General features: G+C 38.1%; 1 protein-coding gene across 6 annotated transcripts in view; it reads left to right on the top strand.

The window, feature by feature from the left end:
* Positions 1–22,902, top strand: part of tenm1 (teneurin transmembrane protein 1) — a 2,244,326-nt gene that overhangs the window by 1,472,125 nt on the left and 749,299 nt on the right. For all 6 annotated transcript variants that reach the window (XM_073058035.1, XM_073058034.1, XM_073058032.1 and 3 more), the window contains one exon: positions 19,869–20,151. In XM_073058035.1, the coding sequence (XP_072914136.1) occupies positions 19,932–20,151 (220 nt within the window). In that variant the 5' untranslated portion in view covers positions 19,869–19,931. The remainder of the gene's footprint in view (positions 1–19,868; positions 20,152–22,902) is intronic.

Below are 22,902 nucleotides of genomic sequence, written 5' to 3'. Positions count from 1 at the left end.
ATCAAATTCCCAAACCCAGCACAGCCCCCACTTGTCTCATTTAACCTGTCTCAGTGCGGTGGACTTTTGAACCCAGGGAATTCAGTGCAGTTGTCCTTAGGACCCAGCTGACCTCGGGAGCTGGTGGAGATCGGGACCCGCCGCCCGCAGTGTTTCTGTTCCGTTGATGGGAAGCAACCAAGATTGAAAATAAAGTGGAAATAATAAAGTGTTTGGAAAGAGGTGAAATGCCAACGGTCATTGGAAAAGCGTTAGGCTACAGTCGGTCAACGATCGGAATAATTTTAAAGAATAAAGGATAAAGTGAGAATAATGGAAAATGTGAAAGGCCCTGCCCTGATGAAAGCTACAATTATTACTAAGCAACACAATGGTTTAATTATTGGAATACATATGTTTCTTAAGTGTTTTATATGCATAGAAAGGTAAAATATATACTATGTACTGAGACAAATGTTTGACTAACTGACGCTAAATAATACCGGATGTACTTGTTCATACTTACATACAAATCCAACTTAAAGACTGACTCAGGAATGAAACTTGTATGTAACCTGGGGATTGCCTGTACTGAAATGTGCTGTGGGCATAGAAAGGTAGGTATTTCTGATCTTAGTGTAACAGTGGTCAGTGTTTTGGGACCTCTGGAGCTACGGGTTATAAATTGATGGTAATTGGAGAGGGTTTTCTTCAAACAAACCTTTTTGAAGTCTCCAACTATGATTTGAAATGTATTGGGATAACTTGTTTGTAGATAGCATTATGCAGTATCTCAAGTGCTTGATTATAATCAGCCCCTGGTGCTAAATAAACTGCAGTCAGGATTATGGAGGAAAACTTCCTAGGTGAATAGAAATGATGGTATTTAACCATTAGGTTTTCAAGGTAGGAGGAAGACAAGTTTGACAAAACCACTTCATTGGAGCACCACCGAGATTTTATCATGAACAAACACACCTCCACCTTTTGCCTTTTCTGAATCAGCTGTTTGGTCCAACTGTAAATCGAGAGGCTTCCTAGTCTGATCATTATAACTGGCATACTGGTAGAAAGCCACATCTCACTCAAGCATAGAACATAATACAGTAATTGCCCTCAGGTCCTCAGTTTTGTTCTCCAGTGACTGCACATTTGTTAACAAGATGCTGTGTAGAGGAGGTCACATCTTTCTGCTCCTCAGCCTGGCTTGGAGTCCACACCTCCTCCTCCCTCGCTTCCGACAACAGTGATGAACCTTTGTCCACCTAAAGATGCCGTACCTGCTTGGTCCACTGAGTTCAGAAGATCGTGAAATCTACAGGTCATTAAGTTGATTTCAAAATACATTACTTTAAGGGACATTACACGCTGCAGATTGCAGTGAGAGAAATTCAAAACACATACATTTAGAGGTATTGTACATAGCCCTCAGAACGTCACCATGGTTCACCAGCGCCATCTTGTTCATAAGTTCTGGTTTAAGATGGTGCTGGTGATGCCCAGCAACTACTTACTGGCAGCAAAATAGAAAACCAATAAAACTACTAAATGCCTTATCAATAACATTTTATTAATTATGGTCACACCAACAATGGAGACACGTGCAGAGGTGAGGCTAGGTGAGCGGAGGAGGAGGTGGAGGTGAGGTCAAGGCATGGCAGAGGCAAGTGGAGGCAGGAGCGAGGGAAGTCTCAATGTCTGATCACCAAGTGCGGGGCTGAATTGGAAAGTTCAGGTACAGGCTGAATTGTAGTGGCAGGATCCATGCCCCATAGCTGACCAAAAGCAAGGAACAACTTGATGTTTGGACGATTTAAACATTGGGCCAGGTTGACAAAGTTAGGGTATCAGGACCGGTGGTGAGGACTGGCCGATTCTGCTTGGTTCTCCTTGGATCTGCTCACAGCTCCATGACGTTTATTCGGCTCTGCACTGTACTGAGGCCATGGCCCTCTCGGGTGCAGTGATGTCTGGTTTCGCGTCTGTGGTCTCGTGACACTTACTTTGCTCTAAGATGAACTGAGGCGCTGGCCTGCTTCAGCTGCAGTGATGCCTGGCTTCATCTATTTTGTAAAACGTCACTTCTGAATGCTATTTTCCTACTTTTATTGTTTGCACTATTTTTTTCTCTCTGTGCATTGGGAATTTGACAGTCTTTTTTCCTTAATGGATTCTTTTGTGATTTCTCTGTTCTCTGCCTGCCTGTAAGGAGACAAATCTCAAGGTTGTATAATGTATACGTACTATGATAATAAATGTACTTTGAACTTTGAATTAGCCTTTCTTTCATAGATATCTGAAGTTAAAATGAGAGAATGACTTGTAGTGATGTCATGTCCCTTTTCCTTAATGAATCATTCTTAAGTCACTTCCTCTGTCCTTCATGCTCCCAAGAGTAGTGATTCCTGTTCTGTGTCATCTTGTGAATCACTAAATTCATCTGACACCCTTATTAGAATTTGTTCTTGCTTCTAATGGCAATTCATTCCACCACACTCAAGGACAGCTTCTACCCTGCTGTTATTAGACTCTTAAATGGTTCCCCCGTGTTGTGTCTGTGCACAACTACATATCGATTAAATAAAAGTACGCACGCAGGAGATGGCTTTAAGTGGAACTGGGGTATTCACATTGCAGTGAAGTTGAGAGTCTAATGCGCATGCTTAGACAACAGCGCATGCTCAAGTACCTAGTGCTGGAGGGTGGGGAGTCATTGCACCATAAGAAATAAATCCATATATTACAGCTAGTATGATACATGTGGCGATAATAAACAAATTCCAATTCCAATAATGATGCTATGTGCCTATTGTTGGAAAGCACGTGTTTATAGCATTTATCTTCAATTGCAAATCAGGATTTGAATCATTATTTTAATGATTACACTCAAAATTATTCACCAGCTAAGTCAATGAAACAACTTTTGCAAGTGGGATGTAAGATGTTGCACTTGCCACACAGCCTGCTTAAAAGTATTTAAATAGAGATGAATTTCTACGCAGTTCTGAAGCAAAGATTCACCCAAATCTGCCAGGAGATACACACATAAGTAGGTGATTCATGGATATGGGCCAAAGACCAGCCTTTTCATCCCCACATACCTGCAGTATTTTGCTTGGTTCCATGGCAACTTCTGTATATTTCCCAGCTCGTCTGCCAAATGAGTCCTAAACTGGTTGCATCTGGTGCAAGGACTTTGATTCCATTAAAATGGATGGTAGAAATCTGCTGTGGGGAGAACTATGGTTTAAATCTTTGATTTCAAGAAGTTAATTTAAATCTTTAATTGTATATTTTTTCAGGTTTTTCCCAAAGTTTGTAATGAGTCCACATGCACAAATTCATCAATTGTGTTAGCTTCGTTCTGTATAGGCCTTGAAGGATGGGGGTCCTCATTGGCAGTCAAAGCCTTTCTGTCAGCATAGTTGGCACATTGTGCTGGGAAAGGCCCATTGCTATGTTGCACTGCCCTACAGTTTGCTGATAGGTTGGAAACTGGTCTTTCAGCGCAAGGCAGCACTCAGGACTACATTGGAAGAACATGTTGCGGGGATAGGCAGCTAATGATCTTGGAGTGGTGATGATTCAGTGAGTTCAAAATTTAAAGTACCTTTATTATCAAAGTATGATAACTTTGAGCTTCATCTCCTTACAGGCAGCCACCAAACAAAGAAACCCACATTAAAATAAAGAATGTGTAGAAAAAAACTAATTGTGCAACAACAAAAACAAGCAAACAGCTGAAGTTCACAAAACTGAGTCCACAGCCATGAAACCAGACGTCACTGTACCATATGATCAACTTCTAACTATATTCATAATATGTGGAGTCAGGGAACAGATGCAGGATAGGTGGAAAACTGGATATAAAACAGCAACAAGGATTAAAGGTACTTATATGCAACTATCCTTGTGGAAAATGGGATTCCACAAGGATCTGTACTCCAATTCTTGTTCAATATTTATAAAAGCAATTTGGACTCCAGAATTGTAAATGTTAAAACATACTTGGGAATTGGCATTCAACTGAGAGGTGCAGTCAGTGGACTGTGCAAGATTCAAGAAGATATAAATAAACTTGTGGAGTAAGTGTGTAGGTGACAAATAGACCAACATAGATAGATCAAAGGTAACATATTTTGACAGGAAGGATAAGAGAACTAAATATTCAATTTTTCTACTCCAAAAGAAAGTTACACAAATTGTAAATAAGATAAGTTATTATGAGCCAACCAACCCACTATTTATTCAACTAAACACTTCAAAATTCAGAGATTTCGTAGATTTTAAAATAATACAAATTATGTATAAAGTAAAAAATGGACAGTTACCACAAAGTATCCAAAGGTTGTTTAAAATGAGAGAAAGTCAACATGATTTGAGAGGGACATGTATATTTCAAAAAACAAAGGATAAGAACAAATGTAAAAAATCATTATATTTCAGTCAGAGGGTTGAATCTATGGAACAGTTGTAGTGAGAATTTAAAAACTTGCACCACACTTAACAAGTTTAAAAAATTATTTAATGAACAAATATAAAATTCATGATTTAAAATGAATGGGAGTATTGTAAATAAATGATATTTGAAATTGGATTTTGTGTTAAAAGATTATGAATTTTTTTGTTTTTGATGTGATGATTGACGCCAAATATGTTGTTGTATTAGTAAGAGGGGTAGGCATAATAAGCTGTAGCTTCAGCCTACACCCTTTCGGTCTGTTTTAAAGAATATCTATGATTTTTGTTGTAATTTTGCCCTATGAAATCATCATTATGAAATCACCATTGTAAATGATGCTTTTTGTTATGTTTGTACTGACGGAAATAAATTAATTTCATTCATTCATTCATTCAACAAGATGAGCCTTAATTCGTTTGGAAATGGAAGATGGATTGATCTTCATGACATCTGTGGGGCTTGACAGGATAAATACGGAAATTAGCCCAAAATATCCATTTAATGACCAGTGATTCCATTCATTACTGCCTGGTATTACCAATACAGTTGGGGGAAGTTTAACATTCTTTAGCAAAGACAGAAGTCACAAGTGATGTTCAAATGATCACTGTCATGAGGACAAATGCAGGTGTGTCTGCAATCTTCATGGAGAGAAATAGGCAGCAATTTTTAAAGGTTTTACATTTTTTGCTGTGAAATCTGCCACAGCAGGCCATTGAAATAAAAATGAAAATGTAGCTGTGGACAGATGTACAAGGACAGCTTAGTTTCCACTGCTGTACAAGGAGGGGTATCAAGTGAGATAGATCCGTTGGTTGCATGGTGTTGAAACAACAACCTCCCACTCAATGTCAGTAAGGTCAAGGATGGCACGGTAGTGTAATGGTTACAGTACAGGTGACCCAGGTTCAATTCCTGCTGTTGCCTCTAAGGACTTTCTCCCCATGACCACATGAGTTTCCTCCAGGTGCACCGGTTTCCTCCCACAGTCCAAAGACATACCGATTCGCTGTTAATTGGTCATTGTAAACTCTCCTGCAATTAGGCTAAGATTAAATCTGGGGATTGCTGGGTGGTGTGGCTTGAAGGATCTGAAGGGGATTATTCCCATGGCATCTCAATAAATAGATAGATAAATAGATGGTGGTCTTCAGAAAAGGGAAGTCAAAAAATATGCACCAGTTCTTATTGAGCTCTGGGAAGGGTGAGCAGCTTCAGGTTCCTGGACATCAAATGGTCAGACACAACTCCCTCTGCCTTTGAGAACATCTTTAAGAAGTGGTACCTCAGGAAGAGGTACTTTAAAGGGCCTCACCATCTGGGACATGTCCTCTCCACATTACCACCTCCATGGAAGAGATACAAGTGCCTGAAGAACAATATTTAATGTTTAAGAACAGCTTCGTCCCCTCTGCCATCAGTTTTCTGAACAGTCCATGAACACTACCTCACTATTTTGAGCTCTTTTTGCACTTATTATTTATTTTTTGCAATTTACAGTATTTTTATGTATTGCTGCTACAAAATAACCAATTTCACAACATATGTCAGTGATAATAAACCTAATTATGTCTGAGATATTCAAACTTATGACACCCTTGACAGCAGTCAAGGTTGGGGTTGATTCTAGCCAGCTGTTCTTCCATTTCAGGTGATTGGGCCTTTCAGTTATGACAGGGAATGCCAGACTGCTGATACCCAGCTTCCTTTGGGAAAAATATGTCCAGGAATCTATTCCAACTAGAAAAGGTCTCATGGGTGGGAGAGCTGAAAGCTTAATGATTCCCTAGCAGTAGAAATCTGAATCTTCCACATGAGGGTTAAATTAGAATTTTAAAAAATGTTGTTATCAAATCTAATTCCTAAGGAACATCTTTTCCCAGGGAGTGAATTAAATGTGGAGCTTAGTATCGAAGGTAGTAGTTGAGTTGAAGAGGACTAATGCTTATTAAGGGGAAAGCTTGCTGTGGGAGAAACACAGAAGGGGTAAAGGTATGTTACTGAGCTTAGCTGAAGAAGGTTAAGAGGAGACATCTGGTGCTTCAATAGGTGTATGACCTAGATCTCTTGGCCAGTTTATGTGATGTAAATATTTTATAAATGAGTGTGATGATTCATCTCTTTTCTGTACCATAGGACTATTCTCACTCTGTGTCAGACTGGCTAATGACTTTATGTAGGGATGGCTTACTGGTACTGACTGCTGAACATTTTAGGGAAATGTGGCCAGATTCCCTATTATTTTATGAGTCACAAAACGTTATCATTCGTTCAGCAGTACATGTACAATGCAATTTCTCACTGATTGTGATGTGATAAACGTATTTCCTTTCTCCTGTCCTGCTGTTAACTTGACTTTGCTTTATCTGCAGCAATTTTTATGGAATAAGTAGATGTCCTGCACTATCTTTCTCTTGGTAGCAGCATCACATTGGCTTACTGTTTTATAAAGTACCATGTAACCAGACTTCTGTAAGTGCTGACAAAGTATATTGGAAATGTCAGCAGCAACATGAATAATGATAATATCCCTTCCACCTTGTTCTCACAAAACATTCCATATACTACTAATTCTTAACATCTATTATTATATTGTTTGTACTTCATGAAGTTCATGGGATCAGCTGGGGTCAGTTACACCAAGTCAACTTAAATTGAATGTGACACTTAGAGCCCAACTTTATCAAAACTGGATTCCAATGTTTCTGGCTTCTTCTGTGCAGTATTCTTTATGTTTATTTATGACAAGCTTTATTTCTTTGGTTTGTATTCCTTGCCAAGTTTTATTCTACATTTCTACATATTGAGTGAACATAACTAGTTCAACAATGCTATTATGGGATAATCGTTTAAAAATTACACAGTCGATTACATGAACAACTTAATCAGCCTTAATTAATTTAAATATACACAAAGTGTTTAGTTATGTACTATGGATTTGTTTCAAAAATGAAAACATCAATAGAAGTGAAAGGTCATAGCTGTCACATTACTTTTCAGATTTATGTATTTTGTATGGATTTGTTTGTTTTCAGGAATAGGTTTGAAAACCTGCTCAAGGAGGCAAGAGGTAGCAAGAGGAGTGGTTTTTAACAAGAGGGTAGAAGAATGTGTTAACTTGCTGGCTGAAAGTAGTCCATACATACTGCCAATTATCGAAAGCTAGGTGCTGCCTTTGGCAAACAATCACTTTGTAGGCAAGACACTCCAAAGTTGTTTTGTATATCTTCTTGCCTTGGGAAATTTGGGGATTCGCAAACTCAGAGAATTTTTACGATGAAGAAGGTCTTACTATCAAGCATTACAGTAACAAATAAAAACCTCCCAAATTCCATGGACTTCTCTTGAGTATATGCTGAAGTTCCTACAGAGATCAGCATATACATCGTCAAAGGCAAGAAGATAATATTTTTTTTCCATTTGTCATTTAAAAGATGATTCACACACCCTCATAATGTGTGATGAAATGCTAAAAAAAAGTACAGGAACAGTTTTCACTCTGTCCCTTGAAAACTCCAGCTACCGAATTATAATATATTGGCAATCATCAAGATTTTAGGTTCCATTGTGTGCTGTCTTTCTACTGCTGGCATCAGGAAGGCCTTCTGCAACTCAGATTCTTTCTAGTCCTATTGTTTTTTAAATGCGCTTATGCAGGAAATCACTGTTACTGGATAGAAATGCCAGTGTGTAAATTGCAAAAATTCTCAGGCCTGAAACAGGAACAATTCAGACTACGTCCATACTACACCAAATAAATATGTAACCAAAGCTTTTTCTCTTTGTTTTTACCCTCTGTCCACACTAAAACAGCGTTTTCGTCCCCCAAAACCGGAGCTTTTCAGAAACACTCTCCAGGGTGTGTAATTTTGGGAACGCCACTTGGGCAGACCAGTGTGGATGGGGTAACCGGAGAAATCTGAAAACGCTGTCAGATGGCAGCGTGCCGTTTCATTGTTCCCTTGAACACAACCTAACAACTTCAGAATAGACGGCAATGAGACAAGCCAGAAAAGTTAGAAATGTACTCACCAAATACTTTGACCCATAACTTACTGAATAAATAAGTATACTCACTTTGCCCTGTTTTCTGTCCTTGCTTGTATGAAGGTGGTTTACCTATTTATGCAAGTACTTCCCTGACAATAGATGTGTAACAGCCTAATGTAACATTATATGGAAATACAAGATAATACAGATGCAGACCTGTTTTATACATTTAACAAGGTACTTTATTAATGCAAAACAGTTAGTCAATTTTTCAATGTTCATTGTCAGCTGGGTCATATTGTCCATGAACTCCCTATCGGTTGCCTCCATAGGCACCAGTATTTGTTTATTTTTTTTACTTTTAAGTCCTCCTGTGTGAGAACCAACAGCTGTCTGTCATTTAAGTTTTTCTAGTCTGTAACTGAACAAACACAAACCGTCTTTCACAGCGAGATTCGACACCAAACATGTCGCTTGTTTTCGGTAGATGTGTCCTGCGCATGCGCAGTAGGAGGAGATTCGCCAAAATCTCCATTTCAATGTGAACAGAGATATTTTTTAAAATGCATAGTGTGGACACCTATCGTTTTTACGTGAAACCGACGTTTTCAGAATTATCCGGTCTAGTGTGGACATAGCGTCAAACATGGCTCCAATACTTAAACATATTCCACAAAGAAGACATTTTGAGCAACAGAAGTGTGCAGTTCAATACATAACTCCAAATGAGATTAAGCCAATAAATGATTTGAATATACTTTACATATCACTAATAAAAACACAAAATGCTGGCAGAACTCAGCAGGCCAGACAGCATCTATGGGAGAAGGTAGTGACGACGTTTCAGGCTGAAACCCTTCATCAGGAGTGAAGTAACATGGGATGGTCAAGGGGGGATAAGAAGTGGGGGGAGGAATGAAGTAGAGAGCAGGGAAGTGATAGGCTGAAGGGAAATGGGTTAGGGGGAAGGTGGAGAATTATGGGTAATAAAAGAGAAAGAAAGGTAGGGCTGGGGGCAGATTATAGTGAGGGGGGAAAAGAGAGAGAAAGAGAAGAAGACTAAAATTATAGATAGGGATGGGGTAAGGGAGGGGCAGGGGTATCAACGGATGTCTGTGAGTTGAATATTCATGCCGGCAGGTAGGAGGCTACCTAGGCGGGAGATAAGGTATTGCTCCATCAACCTGCGTGTGGCCTCATCTTGATGGTAGAGGAGGCCATGGACAGACGTATCGGAGTGGGAGAGGTCTGTGGAATTGAAGTGTGTGGCCACAGGGAGATCCCGCCACTGCTGGAGGACTGAGCGCCGGTGTTCGGCGAAACAGTCTCCCAGTCTGCAGTGGGTCTCCCCAATGTATAAATGGCCACATTGGGAGCTCCGGATACAGTATATCACCCCAGTTGACTCGCAGGTGAAGTGGTGCCTCACCTGAAAGGAGTGCAAACGGAATCCCTGCAAACGGAAGAAGTGCTACACCTGCCCCCACACTTCTTCCCTCACCACCATCCCAGGCCCCAGACTGTCCTTTCAGGTGAGGCACCACTTCACCTGCGAGTCAACTGGGGTGATATACTGTATCCAGTGCTCCCGATGTGGCCATTTATACATTGGGGAGACCCGCCGCAGACTGGGAGACCATTTCGCTGAACACCGGCACTCAGTCCTCCAGCAGTGGCGGGATCTCCCTGTGGCCACACACTTCAATTCCACAGACCACTCCCACTCTGATACGTCTGTCCATGGCCTCCTCTACCGTCAAGATGAGGCCACATGCAGGTTGATGGAGCAATACCTTATCTCCCGCCTGGGTAGCCTCCTTCCTGCCGGCATGAACATTCAACTCACTGACCTCCGTTGATACCCCTGCCCCCCACCCTTACCCCATCCCTATCTATTATTTTAGTCTGGTTCTCTTTCTCTCTCTTTTTCCCCCCTCACTATAGTCTCCCCCCAGCCCTACCTTTCTTTCTCTTTTATTTCCCATAATTCTCCACCTTCCCCCTAGCCCATTTCCCTTCAGCCTATCACTTCCCGATTGCCCATCATGGGTCTCCTTCGAAGTTAATTCTGTAAAAAAATCCTCTATTGTCTCTCTTCTTGGATCATACTCTTCTTTTTCAGCAAATAAAACAATAGATAACATAATTGTTAAACAAAGTTTAAGGATCTGGTCTCAATGTAGAAAATTTTTTTGTTTAGTGAATTTTTCATTATCATCTCCCATTCTCCTTAATTTTTTTTATCCCTTCCATGACTGACAAAGTCTTTAAGGATTGGGATGAACTAGGTATTAAGTGTTTTTGGGACCTGTTTATCTCAGGGTGTTTTGTTTCATTTGACCAATTGTTAACTAAATTTGCACTGCCAAAAACACATTTTTACAGATACCTTCAAATTAGAGATTTCTTACGTTCCCAATTAACTACTTTTCCTATAGGTCCTGATAAAAATTTACTGGATGATCTTTTAAATTTAGAACCTTTTGCTAATGGTTCTATTACCGGTATCTATAACTAGTTGATTGATTCTAGACAGGACTTTTTAGATAAAATAAAAAAAAGCTTGGGAGGATGACCTAAATTGTCAGATTTCTGATGAAAGATGGAATAAAATTCTTAAACGGGTTAATAAATCATCTTTCTGTGCCCGTCATTCTCTTCTACAATTTAAAGTGGTTCATAGAACTTACATTTCTAAACAGAAGCTGTCATGTTTTTATCCAAACGTTTTTCCACTTTGTAATAAATGCAACTCTGCTGATGCCTCTTTAATTCATATGTTTTGGTTTTGCCCTAAAACTGAAAAGTTTTGGCGGGAAGTATTCCATACCTTCTCACAACTTTTTAAGGTCCAATTTGACCCAAATCCCCTTACTGCCTTCTTTGGTATTATTGCAAATGAAGATATAACTTTAAATACTCCTAACCTACAGGTTTTAGTTTTTAACCTCTCTTTTAGCAAGGAGAGCAATCTTGCTTAAATGGAAGGAGTCTACCCCTCCTACACATCTTCAATGGCTACGTGATATTATGTCTTACTTAAATTTAGAGAACATCCGCTGCTCAGTCTTAAATTCGAAATAATCTTTTTATGATATCTGGGGACCTTTCCTGAATTACTTTTCCAATTTATAAAGTTTAGCAGTGCACAGTCTTTTATGTATATTTCTATCTTCCCTTCTTAAGCGAATATGTTTTTGTTTCTAATTATCCGTTATCATCCATCAGCTTTTTTCTTTGGTAGTTGGTAGGAGATTGACTTTTTATAATATAAAAAAACTTCTTTTATGATGTATGACCTATCTTTAAGTTTTTGATTACAGAGTGGTATACCTTTATGTGATATGCTATAACAGTTTGATCAATTTTATTACAATATATGATATACAGAATTTATGTTGAGATGTATCTATGTGTTGCACTCTAAATCTTGCTTTTTCTTCTGAGTCAAAATATTGTTAAAAGAAAGCCTATCACTTCCCAGCTCTCTACTTCATCCCTCCCTCCACTTCTTATCCCCCCTTGACCATCCCATGTTACTTCACTCCTGATGAAGGGTTTCGGCCCGAAAAGTCGTCACTACCTCCTCCCATAGATGCTGTCTGACCTACTGAGTTCTGCCAACATTTTGTGTTTTTATTTATTTCCAGCATTTGCAGATTCACTCGTGTTGCCTTTACATATCGCTACTTGGGTCTATTTCATTATGCATAAAATTTTTGGATAGAATCACATAAAACAGTGCTTTTTTTCTATTCAGATATTCATGTAACTGGCATTGCAAAATTTAACAATGGAAGTAGAAAAGCAAGAACTTACTAACCCAGAAAAAATTGCAGTTCTTGTCCTTGGTTTAATTGAAATGCCATCTCAAAATCTGGTGCAGTGTGCTGTACTTTGGCCTAAATAATCCAGTAAAATAGTTACTTATAGTTTATGTGTATGAAATTGTAAGTTTATGTTTTAGAGGGAAACTGTGTCCTACAAGCTATGGTTTGGACATTTAATCGTCACGGTATTGTGCAGAGTTCTGAGTAGTAGCATTGTTCCTGTCAGCAATATGATGGAAAGGTCACAAAAAAAATCTTTTGTGGACAAGCCGTATTCAGTAGCTCATTCAAAGGTCACTGAATTTTGTATCCAAAGAATCTTCTCCACTGTGCTGAGGCCAGCACTCTGAGATTGATTGGCAAGCTTTTCACAGAGACCTTTAGCCAGGCAAGATATCGTACAAAATTATGAACTGCTGCAGGGTTCTACTACTGGTTTGCTTTAGGTATTTTAACAGTGTTATGTTAATAGAATTCTCCAAATATTTTGCACAATGGCTTTTGTTATACATAGCAAATGATGCCCTAACCACATCTTTTATTTGTGTGCCAAATCACAGTCCGTGAGTTCTTATGTGATTATTTCTGGTCATAATAGAGGAAGGAGTTAAGAGTTAAGATAGAGAATGCCAGTTTTATTAGAACAGTTATATAATCCAAATGCAATACTGCGATAACAGACACCGGTAGAAATGCTGTGGAATGGCTGGCAATGCCTTGTCAGCACACTGCTATTTAACCTTCATGAGTGGTTTGTACTGCTGTTAATGACGGCCTGATTTGGAATGTGGCCAGTGACAATTTTTCAGTAATGTTAGGGCGGATTGTCATGCAGGGGACCCACTGCCTGGACTATATTCGATCCCACACCTGCACTAATTCTGGACGTAAGGAGTTACATAAATCCTCATGAGCTGAGAGAGGCTCTAATGTGATGCCCTAGTGGGTGCAGTGGCTCTACACTGGTTGTGTATTGAGAATATAAGGCTGAGGCTTTGTTAGGCATTTGTCAGATCACATTTGGAATATTGTGAGCAGTGTTTTGAACCCAATATCTGAGGGCGTATGTGCTGGTGTTGGAGAGGAGGAGGCTTACAAGAAAGACCCTGGGAACAGAAGATCTCCAGTACTTGCTGGATATTTAGAACAATGAATAGGAATCTCATTGAAACCTACCCTATCAAATACTGAAAGGCCCACATAAAGTGTACATGGAAGGGATATTTCCATGAGTAGAAGAGTCTATGACCAGAGGGAACAGCCTCTAAATAAGATGTCCACTTAGAATGGAGATGAGGTTTAATTTTCTTTTAGCCAGAGGGTGGTGAATCTGTGGAATTCATTGCCACAGATGGCTGTAGAGGTCAAGTTGTAGGGTATATTTAAAACAGAGATTGATAAGTTATTGATAAGTAATGTGTCAAAGGTTATGGGGAGAATGAGGTTGAAGGGGAAAATAACTCAGCCATGATCGAATGGTGGAGCAGACTCGATGGGCCAACTGGTCTAATTCTGCTCCTATGTCTTTTGATCTTATGGTCTAAATTACTGGTATAATAATTATGAGGGCTAAAAGAATAATCAAGAGACCAGTTTAAAGGCTACCATGGCAGCTATGGAGTTTATATATGGTTTATAATCCTATATTCGGGAAAAAACACCAAAATTGATGGATTTTCACTAAAATCCATCTGGTTCACTAATGGCTTTCAGAGGAGGGGAATCTGCCAACCTTGCTTCCTTACCTACATATGACTGCCCTCTATAGTTGACTTTTAAATGTCCCTCAGTTGGAGGTGATTTACCACTCTCTTAATTGAACATTAGGATGGAAAATAAATACTGGTATTACCAATGATGAATAGATACCCCCACAAAAAAACTAAATCAAAATTTAATGACATGTTCTCTCACATTCCTGGGCCAGCTCTCACTGAGAGCCAAGTATAGCCGAACCATTTCCTCAGCAAGTCTTTTGCCAATGGAAGATCAACTACATGAAATGTTAACCTTGATTTTCTCTCTCCATAAATGCTGCCTGACCTGCTGAATATTTCCATTAGTTTAATTTCCTCTTTCATTTTTTTGATTATTCACTCTACCTTGCCCCTTGTTTGTTTTTATCTATTTTTGCACATCTTTTCCAAGGACCCACAGGAAATATTCATGAATGGACTTCACATGCACAAGTAGTCCTTTGAAGGACTGTGTAAATAATTTTAAATGTTTTGCTGTAACCAGCAATGACATGTAGATTTTGAGTTCCAAGGACATTTCCAAACCTTACAAATTCTTATGGGGTTTAACAGGTTACATGCAGGGAGTATGATTCTCCTGGATAAAAAGTTGGAACTGGGCTATGTGAGTTGGGGTCACAGTCTTAAAATGTGGGTCAGGCCATTTAGGACTGTGATAAGGAGAAACAACTTCATGCTGAGGGTGGTGAATGTTCTATCCTGAGGGCTATGAAGGCTCAGTCAATGAGTTCATTCAAGACGGTGATTGTTAGATTAAGAGAATCAATAGATAGAGAGATAGAACATAAAAATATCATTAAACTCAGCCATGATCTTAATAAATGGCAGATCAGGCTTGAAGGGCTAAATGCTCTATTTCTAATCCAATTTCTTACTTTCATGTATTATTAAAATACATGCAGAGTTATCTAAACAGCTTTGAGAAAGTTAGTTGTTGTACTTGCAGAATGCTATCATTCTGAAATGTAATACCAGATATTTTGAACAGAATTTTACTCAGTTTTGGAATTAGGTATCTACATTATATTACACAGTAACATAATACTATAATTATCAAATAGCAAGAAAAACTTGCTGCAAGGCATTCTCATCAAACTTGCGCTCCTATATTCTACATAGAACATACAAAACTACAGTACAAGCCATTCAGCCCCCAATGTTGTGCTGACCCTTTAACCTACTCCAAGATCAGTCTAACCCTTCCCTCCAACATAGCCCTCCATTCTCTTTTTATCCATGTTCCTATTTAAGAATCTATTTATCTCTCATAGCAAATGTATCTGTCTCTACTATCTCCCATGACAGCATGTTTCATGCACCTACTACTCTGTGTAAAAAATCAATAGTAATGTTTTTTAATACGAACTATTTTACACTGTAAAATTTTAAGCGATATCCAAAAGCATCCCTCAAATCAATTACCCTTCATGCTAAATGTATGACTGTACTTTCTGTACTAATAAATGAGCAAGCTTGCATGCAAGATGAAATGACTCTTTGGCAGGAGCAGGCACCTACACCTCCATGAGTGTAGAAGAAAATAAAGATGTTATCAGATTGTATTTTGCATCAAATAGAAATCTTCTTTCTTTATTGTAAAATCAGACCGCGCTCTGGGTAAATGGTAATTATTCAGAAAAAAATGCTGATAGAACAATAAGGTACCAATTTTCAAAGATTAAATTAGTGATAAGTGGGATTTTTTTGCTGAAAGGCCAGACATTGTGCTCTGTTGTCATGAATACAAGTGACTGCTAGATTCTTATCCAGATATGTTGCTGAAGAATAAATCTTGCAGCACAGATACAAATTGCTTCTGTTCAAAGAAAGTAGAGTTGTTTATGAATTCAAGGTAGAAAATAGAGCTGTGTTGAATGTATTATAAGCACAATACAGAGCATTTTCCTCTTTCTTGCCCACTTACATTACTCCTAAATTTAATTGACTCCTGGATTAAATCCATTCTATGGCACATTACAGACAGTGCTTCACCCTGAAGATGAACTAAACTCGAAATTAGGGACTGAACCACAAAAAAAAACTCCCAAGAAAATGTAGTGAGGAAGGAAAATAAATATTGCAAGGATTTGGGTACTAAAACTGTTGATGAGATTGAAAGTGTTAAAGATATCTGCTAATGATGTAATAAACCTTTAAATTCCAATGGAAGGCACAGATCTTTCAAACAACCTTAGATATAAGGGGCCACATCCGGGCACAAATGCTGATAGAGCAAAAATTTAGCAATTTTGAAAGACCACAATGCAGATGAACATTTACATGTTAAATGCTGCAGATGCTGGAGTTATGAAATGAAAATTGGCAGTGCTGTAAATGCACAAAGTGAACCAGGAAGCATATGTAGAAAGAGGAATAATGCATTTGTCAGATCAATAAGAATCCAATTTATTGTCAGATGGAAATGTGCCAATCCATCAAAAATAAACACCAAATAAGAATTCAACAAACCTAATAGAGTTTTGTGGCATATATTGATACTGGAAGTATGGCATATTTGCATATAGATTTTCAAAAAGTATTTAATCAGAGACTTGCTGAATAAGTAAAGGTACAGAGGTCTAGAAATCAATGATTTTTGGCTTATAAATGAATGCCCAATCACCTGACAGAGCAGGGAAGAAGCACACAGTAATTAAGTACTGCAGCATATCACTTGCTATATCAATTGTAACTAGAAAATGTACAATCAGACTCCACATCTGATTCAAATTTGAGCACAGAACATAAATTAGCACTGAATACCCATTTAGGGTATCAACAATCTGTTACACATAAGTGGAACTGAATTTTAGAAGGGGAATCGAAGCATGATAGCTCCTGAGTGGTGTGTTTCTCCCAATTGCTCCACCATGACTGCTGGATCAACAGCTCCCTCACAAATTTAATCACTCCAAAAATCCAGCATTTGTGATATATGGACCTCCCTAATTATACACTTTACTTGTTCTGTCTCTTGAATTCACCATCAACCTAATCTGATCTAACCAACTTTGATTATCCGCCTTCATATCAACTTGACTTTCTATTCAAAGAATTTCTGACAGTATTTACATAGAGTGCAACTGAGAAATATTCTTAAGTTCTATCATTTACAAGCTGTCCCGGGTTTTTCAGTAGATTCACACCTCTATAAGTTTTTTGATAGCTCATCTATAGTAAGTGATTCTTGCGTGTAAAATCATGGAGACTCATCACCACAGCAGCACAAAGCTAGTTTCTACACCACAGTGTTAAAGGAAATGAGGCAGTATCAAAAGGAGGTCAGCTGAAGAGCGGAAAATATGGTTATCAGATGGGAGCAAGGCCAGATGTTCTGACTACAAGGGATATATTGGCAATATTGCATTTTCAGAGAGGAATAGTTTAGATCAATTTTGTTTTCTTTCTTATTGAATAGCTAACAGCACAGGAACATCACAGACTGATGTTTGAGGTCCTTCTGTAACTGTGTAGGTACATTAGATATTGGTGAAAACATAAAGAGACTGTCAACATTGGAATCTAAAACAAAAACAATGGAACATTTAGTGAACGCAGTGAGTCAATCAAGTCTGCGGAGATGTAAGCCAATGCTTCTGGTCAAAATCCTTACACCAACAATTCAATCCAAATGCTGACTTACAGATGCTGCCTGACCCATAGAATTAATCTAGTTTTTTGTTTCTTTGTGTCAGGATTTGTTGATGGTTGGAATGGATGAATTAGGAAAGGGCAAAAGAATGCAATAAGTGAACTTTAAATGTATACGGGAGAACAGAAAAACTTGGAAGTTAAGATATGGAAATATGTAAAAAGATAGTGCTAATGTGCATCAAATAAAGAGAGATCAGGAATTTTGAATTTCGCCATTGAAAGGGATCTTGATGTTGGTGAGGACAACATAAAACAGGCTGATATGCTAGAACATGTTGATGTTAAGAAAGAGGATGTACCAGAAATTTTGGAAAAACAATAGGATCAATAAATCCCAAGGGTCACACACGATAGTTTACTATGGGAAGCAAGGAAAGAGATCTCTGTACTTTTGGTGACAAACTCTGCATCCTCACTGGTCACAGGAGTAGAACAGAGAGATAGGCAAATTATTGGAGAAGATTCTTAGAGACAGGATGTATGATTATTTTGATAAGTCAATATGGCTTTGTCAGTGGCAGGTCATGCTTCACAAGTCTGATTGAATTCCTGAAGGATGTGACAGAATATATATGAAGGTAGAGCAGTGGATGTGGTGTATATGGATTTTGGTAAAACATTGGATAAATTTCCCCATGACAGGCTTATTCAGAAAGTCAAGAGGTATGGGATCTAGGAAAAGATGGTTGTGTGGATATAGAGCTTTCTTGCCCATCAAAGGCAGAGGGCAATTGCATATGGAACATATTCTACCTGGAATATGTGTTCTGGAATGACCTGCTCTGAAACCTTTGCTCTTAGTGATTTTTATAAATGACTTAGATGAGGAAGTGGAAGGCTAGGTTAGTAAGTTTTTCAGATATCACAAAGGTTGGTGGTGTTGGAGATAGTGTGGAGGGCTGTCGTAGGTTGCAATGTGACATTGATCGGATGCAGAGCTGGGCTGAGAAGTGACAGGTGTGGAAGCTATAGAGAGGATGAAGACGAAGATTACCAGGATGCTGCCTGGACTGGAAAGCATGTCTTGTGTGGTTAAGGTTAACAAACTAGGCCTTTTTTTTGGAGCTATATCACATAAGATGTGACTTGATAGAGGTATACAAGATGATGAGGCATAGATCAAGAGAATAACCAGAGACATTTTCCTAGGGCAGAAATGGCTTTATACAAGGAGCATAAACTTACAGTGATTGGAGGAAAGTTTAGGGGGGACGTCAGACTTGGGTTCTTTACACAGAAAGAGGTGGGTGCATAAGAATGGCCTGTCAGAAGTCGTGGTAGAGGTAGATACAATAGGGGCATTTAAGAATCTCTTAAATAAGCCCATGGATGATAGTAAAATGGAGGACTATGTAGGAGAGAAGGGTAAGATTGTATTTTAAAGTAGGTTAAAATGTCGATATAATTCTGGGGGCTGAAGGGCCTATACTGTGCTCCAGGGTTCTACGTTTCATGTAAATGGGGACATAGAAAATAAAACAGACACAACCTGCAGAACTTGTTTGCTATGCAATCTTTTATAACACTGACTACAGTACAGCTCCTATTTCAAAAAGGACATTAAGGACAGAAATTGCAGAAGAGATTTACAAATATTAATTCAATGATGAGAAGCTTTAGATAGAAGTGGACAGTGCAAAATCTGGGCTTATTTTCGTTACAATTGAAGGTGAAAAGGATACGATCAAGGTGTTGAAAATTATGAGAGGCTTGTCAGAACAAATAGAATAGGAAATAATGTCCTTTAACCAGTGAGCTTATAATTAGAAGCTGTAAATTTAAGATCATCAGCAGAACAGAGGGAAATGCTAAAAGATGTTTTTTTTTCCCACATACTGTTGTTACAGTGTGAAATTCCCACCTGGATCAGAAATAGCTTTTAAAGAAAAAGAGAGAAATATTATAAAATAATAACTATTTAAGTAGTTTTTGCCATAAGGTGAAAAAAAAAGAATTAGGTGACCCGATCTTCCAGAGAACCTGTGTAAGCATTTTGAGATGAGGTCCTTTTCCTGTGCTGTTGAATTCTGTGATTTATTATAATTTTAATAGTAAATCTATAAAATGAATAAGATAAACTAAATGTCATAAGATAATGTGAAAAATTTTCCTTCCCTGCCTATCCATTTGCATTTTTTTTTAAATTCCAGTATAGAAAAATTATATGTTTATGTATTTTTCCTTCTATCTTCATAGGTCATTCGCGATTAAGCATCTTGGCCTCCCTGTTTTAATGTCTGTGTGCCAGCAGTACAAGGAATGGATCAAATGGATTGTAAACCTTACCAGCCACTGCCTAAAGTTCGTTGCGAGATGGAATTAGCATACACAAGTTCTTCAGATGAAAGTGAAGATGGAAGAAGCCCCCACAAATCTCTTGACTCCAGAGAAACACTTCATGAATACAATAATGAGCTGAGGATGAATTACAACTGTCATAAGAAAGATATCATGCAAACAGTTGAAGAATCCAGACAAGGTATGTGCACGTGCTTTGTGTGTGTATTAAATATTAAATGTATATCTAGGTACATAATACATGCATTTTAAGTTAAGCCTGTCAAATGAAACGAGCAAGTAAAAAAATGTGCCATTGAATAATAAAAGCAGGAAATTAGCCTAATTTATTTCTCCATTTCTTTAGCTTGACACCCTGATAATTCATAGTTCGAAGGAATTTTAAAGTGGGAAATTTGGTTTTTTTATTCACTTTTTCTTGCACTTCATTCAGACTGAATATGATAACTCTGATTCATGAATTAGTCTAGTTCTTTTTAAAAGTCGTGTTCAACATAATATGCTACAGTAACTTAGACATTAATAAAACAAATAAGGTTCATGGGAATATATTTTAGTGTTTTTTCAAATTGACCAGTAGTAACAAGCCATGAAGTTTGTGCCAGCATTTTTTTCAAAATGTCAGGAATGGCCGATCAGATACTTGAAGGTCTAATGATTGTTCCAGGAACTTACACTATAATCTATAATTCAAAATGGATTGTAAACTGATTATGAATTTTCAGTAAATTTTTAGTTTATTTGAAAGTAACGGCACTGTTAATTTGAGTCCATGCCTCAGTAGTGTAGTGGTTCATGGAGAAGTATTACAGCTTGTGGCTTCAGGTTTTGAAGTTCACTTCCAGTGCCCTCGATAAAAAAAATGTTCCTACATTCTTCCTGTGAGCGCTTGGGTTTACCCCAGATGCTCCTTTTTCCTCCTGCAGTTTGAAGACGTTAATTGGTCATTGGAAATAGTCCTGTAATTATTCTAAGGTTAAAAATAGTTGCTGGGTAGTGTGGCACTTTGCACCAGAAGGGCCTGTTCCATGTTGTATCTTTGAACAAAATTTTTTTTAATAATCTTGAATTATTGGATTATTGTTAATAAGAATTTTATCTTTACATACTGGACAACAAATTTTTTCAAAAGTGTTGCTTCCTCAGAATTGTTTTCTGTTTATGATAGACTGCTTGAAGATAAATACAAATATAATTTCAGACTACTTGTATCACGTAGGAATTTGGAGAAACACCAAATTAACTTTTATTGAATATAATGTGTTTAATTGCATAATAGTGCTAATGCTTTTCAATAGTTCAACTAAGTTAAAAATATTTTATTAATGATTTTCATTTGTACTCAGTGTCTGGGGCTTCTTGCTTAAATGTCCAACAATAATTCGCCAGCGTTTATGGATTCCAGTTGCCCTGGTATCTTTTCTCCATGACAGCAATGTCCTGGTGAAACCTTTCACCATGCTCGTCACTAACAGCACCAAGATTTGCAGGGAAAAAGTCTAAATGGGAATGCAGAAAATGAACCTTTAGTGACATGTTGCATTTCATGGTTTTATATGCTTGAAGCATGCTTTCAACCAGCTGCATGTAATTTGGTGCTCTATAGATGCCAAGAAAAATTTCAACAACTTCCTTGAATGCCTTCCATGTGATTTTCTCTGGTCCCAATAGAAATTCTTCAAACTGCCTGTCATTGATGACCTGTTTGATTTTTGGACCAACAAAAATGCTTTCTTTAAACTTGGCATCGGTTATTCTGGGAAGCATCTGTCACAAATATCAAAATCCTTCATAGAAATTTTTGTGCCTAGAGATAACAAATTCCATCCTTCCAGTCCTGAACCCAATAATTATTACTAAAACCTGTCCTGCCATGCAGCAGCCGCGCTGCCTAAGCATGCTCAAGCATGCCTGGACAAGATAGGTAACTTTCCAGCTTACATTGTAGGCAACATTTTAATTGACTTGAATTATGAATTGAAATAATTTGAAATAAGTTTATTTAAAACATGGCGCATGATAGGGAAATTTCACGGTGATTTCCATGATCAGTAGCCCAAAATTCATAAGATACACCTAAAGGTATTCAGGAAGCAAAATTTTTGTTGTCTAGTGTAATAGGTGATATAAGTTGAATTAGTGAATACTAACTACAGCAAATCCATTGGTGTTTGTCATCATTGCTCAGTGAAGCTGACAGGGTATTTGAGCATGTGCAATTTAATGATGGCAATGATCCAATGTGTCTTCATTGGCAGCATCATTTTCAACAATTTTGCGTGCAGACAAATTCACTTTTCAAGACCTGATACAAATTTTCAAGGAAGCTGCTTTTCCTTTAATTTTTGGAAGACTTTTATAGATATATATGAGGCTGAAATGAATGTTTTGTGATATCTCAGCTAAAATTCTAGTTGAGCAAATCATCTGACTCATTAAACTGATTTTAAAAGATAAAAATTAGCTTTGTCACATGTACATTGAAGCATCAGAACATACAGTGAAATACCTCATTTGCATCAATTGTGCTGGGCAGGCTGCAATTGTCACCACACCACCTGCGTCAATGTAGCATGCCCAGAACTCACTAACCGTAATCATACATCTTTGGAATATGGGAGAAAGCCAAAACACCAGAGGAAACCCATGCAGTCACAGGGAAAATGTACAAAATCCTTACTGGCAGTGGTCGGAATTGATCCCCACTGTAATAACATTACACTAACCACAATGCTACCTCTGATTATGTATATCAAATTCCTTAAATTAATACTTCAGCTTTTATGTTAAACAAATGTCATTGTTCTAGTCTTCTTCAAAGAGCACCCTGAAACGGTTAAAGCACAAGACTGCATCCTCAGCCCGATGTTTTAATTGCCATATACTTAAGACTGTGTGGCCCGATTCTGCTCTAACTCCATCTGCAAGTACT

This window comes from Hemitrygon akajei, chromosome 10, assembly GCF_048418815.1.
Source record: "Hemitrygon akajei chromosome 10, sHemAka1.3, whole genome shotgun sequence".
Classification (NCBI taxonomy): domain Eukaryota; kingdom Metazoa; phylum Chordata; class Chondrichthyes; order Myliobatiformes; family Dasyatidae; genus Hemitrygon; species Hemitrygon akajei.
The sequence above is the reverse complement of the archived record's forward strand: the minus strand, read 5'-3'. Positions and strand labels throughout refer to the sequence as shown.